This window comes from Habropoda laboriosa, unplaced genomic scaffold, assembly GCF_001263275.1.
Source record: "Habropoda laboriosa isolate 0110345459 unplaced genomic scaffold, ASM126327v1 scaffold42, whole genome shotgun sequence".
In the NCBI taxonomy this organism is placed as follows: domain Eukaryota; kingdom Metazoa; phylum Arthropoda; class Insecta; order Hymenoptera; family Apidae; genus Habropoda; species Habropoda laboriosa.
In genome coordinates, this window is record NW_017100181.1 from 1795731 (window position 1) to 1805594 (window position 9864).

The following is a 9864-nucleotide window of genomic DNA, read 5'->3' on the forward strand; positions in this document are numbered from 1 at the left end:
TTTTATAAAAAAAATTAAAAAGCATAAAATTAATTTTTGCAAAATTATAGAATTTAGTGTAATATACGTTTTATATAAATATTCTGAATAGAGTTAATTTGAATATTGGGAGTACTGACATGTACACATATTTGCGACTTTGCAAAGCTCAATTAAAAATTTTTATGTATTACTCCATAGTTATTACAAAACACTTGCATGATTATTTTATTGTTACTTAAATGAAACAATTTTAACGTTACGAAATGCAAATGCATATTTCACATTTATTAAAATGAATGCAAAAGATGTAAGTTGTAAAAATTTATATTATTTAAGTTTGCAATTTTGATAGAAATACATATATATATTTTTCTGCAAGGCGGTAAACAGATTTTTATGAATTTCTATGTAGTAAAAATTCTATGTGATTTTGTTATATAGCTCATGTGGCTCCCCGTAGTGTGTATTCTAAATGCGCCAAATATAAATTATATAGATGTGTGGTCGAAGCAATGAACAAAGAAACTCGATAACATATATTGTAAACTATTATTGACTACTATTTGTAACTCTTCGTTAAAGTAAACATTTATTCTACGCAAAGAAATATTGCTGAGATGTAAAACAATTCATTTAATTGGAGTGTATTATTTAAGAAAAACATATTAACAACGAATACTGCGTATCGACCATGCTTGAACCGTTTCAGTTCATGCTTAATTATTCTTTCTCCGCTCAAAGTCTAGACGTAATATTTTGGAAATAAAAGAGCCTGTAGCACTCCATGGATAGCAACCCCGTTAAAAATTCTCAATTAGTTGCGTAAAAATTTGAATGACATGTGATTGCTTGTATTGTAGGGATTTTTTGGTACACAATGAAGAAATTGTACACTTTTAGTACTAACTTCGGATGTAACCGTCAAAAGCACGTGGTTCCTTAAGCATTGATTTCAACATCCATTCCAATTGCACGTGCAATTCGGTTCCTAGTTTTTCAAATATGTTTTTACAAAGTTTGACAGCTTTTGTTGAAAGAAGCGAGAATTATGCTCAGAAATTTGCATCCTTCAGTATTGATAAGGTAAATAAGATATTTTCTTTTGAAATATTTGAAATATTTGAAATATTTGCTTTGAATTTGTAAACACTAATTAAAGATTTGTTTAATATTCGTTTACTCTGCTATTACTTATTTTTATTTCATAAATTGTAGTTTTATTCTCTTGCTCGTTATTATTCTTAATGATAAGTTCTATTAATATTATTTTCACGCAATTGTAATATATTAAAAGTGATAAAAAGTAATGTCTCAAGACTGTGTGTAAGTATAACGTGCATGCGGCTTTTTTAAATTAATTTATTTAATTTATTAATTAATATTGCGCTAATTAATCATATCTTACATTTCATTCATAAAGCACAACTTTTAAAAAGGATACAAAATCTTTGTTGTATATCAGTTACATTAGCTTTTAAATTTCCTCATTAATAAAATAACTTATTAAGTTGCATATTTTATTTTTAGAATATTTAAACATAATATATTTCAGGAAATGTGTTAAATTAAGTTGTTACAGTTTGGTAATTTGAGAATATGTCACATGTAACTTTATATGATTTTGTTATAGGAACCAGACAAGAATGAATATGATAGAATTTCAGATATTTTGTGTGAATTCTTGATGAATCCAAAATCTACAGAAGATGTGGCTGAATGTTTTCCACAGCTATTACCAGCATTAATTTCTACAAGCATTTCCACTGATAAAATTTCTTTCAATGATGGAGATGCACTTCATAAATTGAATTCTGTTATTTTGGGGAAACTACTTTGTAAGAATAAAGACTTCTTAGTGTATGTATTCTTCTTTATTATGTATAGTATTTTATATTAATTTTGTATTTTTTAATTATTTTTCTTGTATTATAAACTACACCATGTAATAATATTCTTATATAGCAAAAACTACTGCCATGAATTTTATATCAACAAAAGCATGCCTTACATTAAGTAATATTTTGTTCCATTTTGCAATTTTTCCATATTCCACAATATTTTAGGTTCAATGTGGCAGCCTGGAGAAATTCATGCAAAGGAAACAGTCTTTTTCTAACATTCTACATTGTATTATATTTCTTTTATTACTCAAATTTAAACTTATCCATTGCTAAAATGTATAATGAATGTAAAATATATTTAGAAAGAATTAAAACTTTTTGTGAAACGATACTCTGTGTTCGTTTCTTAGAAGTATTATTAATATAGCACAGACAAGTAACTCTTTCCTATCTTATAAATATATAAGTTTAGTTACTTCTATTTATAAGCATGTAAATTTAAATATAACATTTTTGTATTTCTTATTACCTGATTATTATATATAAAAAATGTAGTTTATATGTTAAAAAACATTATAACAGTAGTGTTAACATATATTTTATTAATGTAGTCATCATTATTTGTGGAATTATATATGAAAATTACAATGTAATTAAAATAATTTAATTTCAATTACACTTCCTATGAAAATAAGGGAATAGTTAAATAAAAATTAAAGATAACAAATTATAATTAAATATTTAAATGACAACATTACTATGTGGTTGAATATTACTTTATTACAGATTCGTCCTATATTATTTTGATGTAAATCCAGCTCCATTTGAATCTATAGAAGTTGATTATAGTCCTTCTTCAAAAAGGCATAACAAACGGAAAGTAGCATCTTTAATGGAAGTATCTGATTATGATTTAGTATCTGCTTCTTATGACATTCTATGTAGTGCACCAATGCACTTTAAGTACACATGGAATTGGTCTAAATTTTACAAATATTTAACTCATAAAGATGAAGGTGTTAGATGGTAAGATATACAAAATTAAATTATATTCTTTCTTGTTTTGTTTTTAATTTATATCCAATGCAGGTGATTTTCTTTCAAATATTCAACAATTTTCTATTGAATACAAGGAAGTTATTCAAAGCAGTATAACATCTGAAGATACCAAAGGAATAGATCATATACTTGATGTACCTTCAGTAGTATCTATTGGAGATATTTTACTTCCAATTTTTACAAAATCAAAAGTGAAAAGTACACTAAATTTGGTTCCAGTACCATCTACACGGAGAAATTTGCAAAATTTAGCTTTTGCAGTATCTTCTAATAAATGTGTGTATTTACAAGGTGCAGTTGGTTCAGGAAAAACTGCACTAGTAGAATATTTAGCACAAGCTACAGGCCATGACGTTGTAAACTTTGTGAAAGTACAATTAGGTGATCAAACAGATTCTAAGATGTTATTAGGGATGTACAGATGTACTGATATTCCTGGAGAATTTTTGTGGCAACCGGGAATATTGACAGAAGCTGTATTGTCTGGTAAATGGTTGCTGTTGGAAGACATTGATTGTGCCGCAACCGATGTTATCAGTGTTATAGGACAACTTGTGGAAACAAAAACATTGTCAGTTCCAGGATATAGGGATTCAATACATGTAAAAAGTGGATTTCAGTTGTTTGTTACCAGAAGATTAACTTCTGGAGGAGCACAGAAACCACTCCAAATGCCATTACAGAAACATTGGGCTTGTGTTAATGTAGAATCCTTATCAAGAGAAGAACTTGCAACAATTGTTCAGACTTTATTTCCAATATTACATACAATAGCTACAAGAATGGTTGATGTATTTTTGTTATTCTCTGCTGGAAATCATGAAGATGATGTTGTGAATCATATAAAAAATGCTAGACAAATTTCTACAAGGGATTTAGTTAAGTGGTGTTCTAGAGCTATAGTTGATTTTGATGTATCATCACCGACATCAGCATTGAAAATCTTTCAAGATGCTTTGGATGTCTTCTGCTGCTCTGTGCCTAATTCTGGTATGTAACATATTCCATTAGAAATACTTATTTCTTCTCTTTACTGTTCAATGTTCATGAACTGAAAAATAGTGTACCTAATTTATTTTACAATCCTTTTTAGTGGTAACAATTAATTTATCTATCTATTTTACTCATTTCAGTGCAACAATTAAATTTGGCAATAGCAGTAGCACTTAAATTGGGTATTATAAAAACGAAAGCAGAATTTTTTTGTGCAGTACATAAACCATCAGTGGATTTTCACAAACAATGTCTTACTGTCGGCAGAGCGACATTACAAATAAAAAAGTCTGACAGAGTTAAATTAGAATCAAAAAATTCAAATTTTTCTTACACAAGGCCATCTGTATGTCTGCTGGAACGGATAGCTACTTGTGTTATTCAAAAGGAGCCTGTTCTTCTAGTTGGAGAGACTGGAACAGGAAAAACAAGTTGTGTTCAATACCTTGCACAGATAACAGGTCATAAGTTGATAGTAATAAATATGAACCAACAGAGTGAAAGCACAGATTTGCTTGGTGGATATAAACCAGTAGACCTTAAACTTCTAATTCTTCCAATTCGTGAAGAATTTGAAATACTGTTTCGATCTTATTTTGCAATTGAACCTAATCAAAAATTTTTGAACCATATCGGACGGTGTTTTGAAGAAAGAAAGTGGAAAACACTGACTACTTTAATGATTCATAGTACTAGTGCTGCCTTGAAAAGATTAAAGTCATCTACAAACAGGCAAACTGAAGTAGAACTTTTAAAAAAATGGGAAAAAATGGCACAGAAGTTGGAGAAACTTCAGTCCCAAGTACAAAGTCAATATTCATTAGCATTTTCTTTTGTTGAGGGTAGTCTAGTGAAAGCACTGAAGAATGGAGATTGGGTCTTATTAGATGAGATTAATTTGGCTACTGCAGAGACTTTAGAATGCCTTTCTGGTTTATTGGAAGGATCCCGTGGATCTTTATCTTTGTTAGAGCGTGGAGACAAAGAACCAATCAAAAGACACGAAGATTTTGCAATTTTTGCTTGTATGAACCCTGCAACAGATATTGGAAAAAAGGATCTTCCCATAGGACTAAGAAATAGATTTACAGAATTCTTTGTTGATGAACTTACAGAGAAATCAGATTTAGAACTTCTAGTCAACTCATACTTGAAGGATTTAAACCTTTCTCCAGAGAAAATCCGAAACATAGTTAAATTTTACTTGAATGTAAGGAATGAGGCAGAAACTAGTCTTCTTGATGGAACTGGACATAAACCACATTATAGTTTAAGGACATTATGTCGTGCTCTAAGTGTGTCTGCACAAAATCCTTGTGGAAGTGCATTAAGATCATTATATGAAGCATTTTGTTTAAGTTTTTTGACACAGTTAGATAGTAACTCCTATCCATTGGTGCAAAGAATGATTGTAAAAGCTATGATAGGAGAAAAAAATGCAAGTGCTGTTATTGGAACCGCGATTCCAAGGCCGCGTGGTGGTCCTGTAGAAAGTTTTATGTGCTTTGAGGGATATTGGATACCTAAAGGTGATCTTGAGCCACAAGTACCAGACAATTATGTTCTCACAGAAACAGTGAAACAAAATTTGAAAGACTTAGTACGAGTAGTATCCATAGGAAAGATGCCTGTATTACTACAAGGTGATACTTCTGTTGGAAAAACCAGTTTAATTACATACCTGGCAAAGGCCTCGGGACATATCTGTGTCAGAATTAATAATCATGAACATACAGACCTGCAGGAATACGTCGGTACTTACGTAGCTGATTCTTCAGGAAAGTTAGTTTTTAAAGAGGGTATTTTAGTGGATGCTATGAGGAAAGGATACTGGATAATTTTGGACGAGTTGAATTTGGCACCTAGCGATGTTTTAGAAGCTTTAAACAGAGTCCTTGATGACAATAGAGAGTTGTTCATTCCAGAAACACAACAAGTTGTTAAAGCACATGATAATTTCATGCTCTTTGCTACTCAGAATCCTCCTGGTTTATATGGAGGAAGAAAGGTACTATCACGTGCATTTAGAAACAGATTTGTTGAGCTACATTTTGATGAAATTCCACCGAAGGAACTTCAAGTAATATTGCAGAAAAGATGTAAAATGCCAGAGTCATATTGTAAACAGGTAATTAACGTGATGACAGAACTTCAAATAAGAAGAAAGAGTACTGCAACTTTTGCTGGAAAGAAAGGATTTATAACTCTTAGAGATCTATTTCGTTGGGCTGAAAGATATCACCTTGCACCTGAAATTAAAGGCACTTTGTATGATTGGAGTCAACATCTAGCTGATGAGGGTTACTTGGTTTTGTCTTCAAAAGTTCGTCATCCAGAAGAATGCTTGGAAATCATACAGGTCTTGAAAAAACATCTGAAGAGAGATATTCTTCCAGATGCTCTATTTTCACTTTCTGAGAAGACTTCTACTGTAACTAGGCCGATTTTGGAAGCTCTTCTGTCGAAGAAGATTCCAGGATTTGAACATGTAGTCTGGACGTTTCAAATGCGTAAAATGGCAGTACTTCTTTCAAAGGCCTGTGACTTCAAAGAACCAGTCCTCTTGATTGGTGAAACAGGAGGTGGCAAAACTACAGTCTGTCAACTTTTGTCTGTGATTAGACAACAAGAACTGAGTATTGTTAACTGCCACATGCATACAGAGGCATCAGATTTCCTTGGAAGTCTTCGTCCAGTTAGACAGCGTAAAGAAAATCAAAAATTGTTTGAGTGGGTTGATGGTCCTCTAGTGACATCCATGAAAAATGGAGGCTTCTTTTTAGTAGACGAAATCTCTTTAGCAGACGATAGTGTGCTTGAACGTCTGAACTCTCTTTTAGGTAATTGCTTTTTTCACATTGTATTAATCATATGGTAATAATTCCTTTAAAATCACTATTTAAATGGTATTACATTAAAATTAAATTTTAATATAAACTTGCACAAATCGACCATTGAATTCTTTTTATACTCCAATGTACGTTATACATTTTTTGTAGGCGCTCATAAATTTGTGTTATTCTTTTCAGAACCTGAGCGTAAGCTTTTAATTGCTGAAAAAACATCGACCGAGGAAAATGAAACTGTCACTGCTTCCGAAGATTTTATCTTTGTTGGCACAATGAATCCTGGTGGTGATTATGGCAAAAAAGAACTTTCACCAGCCCTTAGAAATAGATTTACTGAAATTTGGTGCGAAGGTTGCGTTTCATTAGACGATCTCAAGTGTATTATGGTGCATAACTTACATCAAGAATATAAGGAAAGTGTGTCTACGGCGGTAATAGAGTTCCTTAAATGGCTACAAACAACAGAAATAGGAAAAAAACTGGTTGTTAGTGTCAGAGATATACTTACATGGGTGAATTTTGTTAACTGTTGCAAAGATTTAGAAATAGGGGATGCTTTCTTTCATGGTGCAGCTTTAAGCTATATTGATGGACTTGGATCTGGTTTAACTGCTGCAGAAAAGTAAGTAATTTACCCTTGTCTTATGATACATTTTAAATAAAATATTACAGATTGTTAAAATGTAGAGAATATATGTGTGAAATTTAGGATAAAATTGATAGTCAAAATAATCTCAAAGAATTAGAATTATTAATAATTTGTTTTTTTAAATATCATTCATTAGATTGTTTTGTATAGAAATCGTATTTAAAATCTTGGAGTAAATAAATTTTAATAAAAGTTTATTATGTATAATCAATCATATTGCACATAGATTAATTATACTGATGAAAGCTTTAACAAAATATTTTAACTCTTTGTTTAGTTCAAAGAAATTAAAGAGTTTTAAGGATTCAGCATTGAAGTTCATCAAACAGCAAGTACAGACTACACTGAAATCTGAGCTAATATTGAATTGCGAAGAATTTGATATTGAAAATCTAGAAGATAAATTTGGGATACGTCCATTTTACGTGAAGAAAGGAGATGAACAAATTCCAAGTAACGTGGGATTTGCTTTCGCAAGTCCAACAACTAGGATGAATACTCTGAAAGTCTTACGAGCTTTGCAGTTAAACAAACCGATTTTATTGGAAGGTAGTCCAGGAGTTGGAAAAACTAGTTTAGTTGCCGCGCTTGCAAAATCATCAGGTCATCGTCTTCTTAGATTAAATCTAAGCGATCAAACAGTACGTATTTCTCTTGCGAAAAATAAAATTATTAAAAGTTATTTATGTATTAATATTACAACTAAAATTATGCAATAACTACTTATTATTTTAATGTACTACAACAATATTATAAACCTTTAGAAATATGTATTCAAGAAGAAAGAAGCAAGTTGTAATTTTGTGTTTATTGCTTTGGAAGGAGGGAAACCAGGAGAATTTTCATGGAGGGATGGTCCTTTCTTAAGAGCACTAAAAAATGGAGATTGGATTCTTCTTGACGAATTAAATCTTGCGTCGCAATCAGTTCTCGAAGGATTAAACGCCTGTCTTGATCATCGTGGAGAAATCTACATTCCCGAGTTAGCAATGACATTTAGCGTGAAACCGGGAACTCGATTATTTGCTTGTCAAAATCCTCTTCGTCAAGGTGGAGCTAGAAGAGGTCTTCCAAAGTCATTTCTGAACCGTTTTACGCAGGTAAAGAATACATTTTGAAAATTCTGTTAAAGAAAATTGTAATTTACGTTAGTAGCAATAGCTCTAGATTTTCAAGGTTTCGTAATTTTAAGGGATTAAGATTTGACTGGTATATTATTTATGTTTGAAAGTGGAGAAATATTAGACGCTGATAAATAGTACTAAGGTGAAAAGATCGAATATTGATTGAATATCGATTCTTTAAAAAAATGAAAAATCTTTCTGTCTTTTGAAATTTTTCAACTTTTGAATTTTTCAACTCAGAAGACTTTAAATTGAGTAATAATAATGAATTCTGAATTTTTATACAAATTAATTTTAAATTATGCACAATCACAATGGTCTTTTAATTAATAAAACATCAAGATATGTAGTACAGCAGCATTTATTAGAAGTTTTAATTTGCATTTTTTCTATGTAGGTTTTCGTGGATGCTCTTGAGCAGAGAGATTTAAAATTCATTTTAAATGTTCAATTTCCGGAATTACCGGAGGATTTACTGGATAAAATGATTGAGTTTAATGAAGAACTAAGCTTTCAAGTTGGGACTACATGGGGCCATTCAGGATCACCATGGGAGATGAACCTTAGAGATGTTACCAGGTGGTGCGAAATAACTATGGCGGCTTTTAGACAGAGTTCAAAGAAGGTTTTTAATTCTGGAAATGGTGCTCAACTTATTTATGTCGACAGAATGAGGACAAATGAAGATAAAAAGAATGTAAGATTTAATAAGTTGATACTTCCAATATGTAATATATTACGAATATTAATTATATAAAACTTTCAATTTTTCTTTTACAATTTAACTTGAATATTACTAATATAATTAAATAAATTAACAATTAATATTTGCAAATTTAAATCTGCATATTTTACAAGCATCTCTCATTGTCAGTGTTCCATCAAATATCTTAAATATAACAATTATTATTCAGTTAACATTTTCTTCCAATTTATAATTAAATTAACGTGTTATGAGTTTATCAAATGTTCAATCTTTTTCAATACATAAGTAGATATGTATTCATATAAATTTCGTAAACGTTATATTATTTAAAATGAAATTTATTTCGACCCACTTTAACCTGGAGTTTTTCTAAATTACAGGTAATTGAGATATATAACAGGATATTCTCTCAGAACGATTGCCCTTTGCCCGATCCAGAGTATCCATTTCACCTGATAAAAGACAAGCTCTTCTTGGGGGACGAAATATTGGATCGTAGTAATTCTGCTGTCTACGAGGACGATGATTTGTTGCTCCTGAGGGAGCAGAAAACTGTCCTCAGGGGACTTGCGCAGTGTGTTAACATGAATTGGATGGCCATTCTCGTAAGCGCTTTTTGAACTAGTTTCTCGTAAAAGCGATGTAAAAATTATTTTTTTTA

The 9864-nt window shown here is 30.9% G+C and overlaps 1 protein-coding gene across 1 annotated transcript in view; it reads left to right on the forward strand.

Annotated features, from left to right (window-relative positions):
* Positions 1 to 1666: 1666 nt before the first annotated feature.
* The window catches only part of LOC108579045 (midasin-like), an 8699-nt gene continuing 501 nt past the window's right edge, over positions 1667 to 9864 (forward strand). Inside the window, 9 exon segments of the mRNA XM_017942474.1 lie at positions 1667 to 1839; positions 2610 to 2897; positions 2899 to 3872; positions 4016 to 6715; positions 6905 to 7346; positions 7651 to 8014; positions 8156 to 8473; positions 8895 to 9194; positions 9584 to 9808. Coding sequence (XP_017797963.1) covers positions 1667 to 1839; positions 2610 to 2897; positions 2899 to 3872; positions 4016 to 6715; positions 6905 to 7346; positions 7651 to 8014; positions 8156 to 8473; positions 8895 to 9194; positions 9584 to 9808 — 5784 coding nt within the window.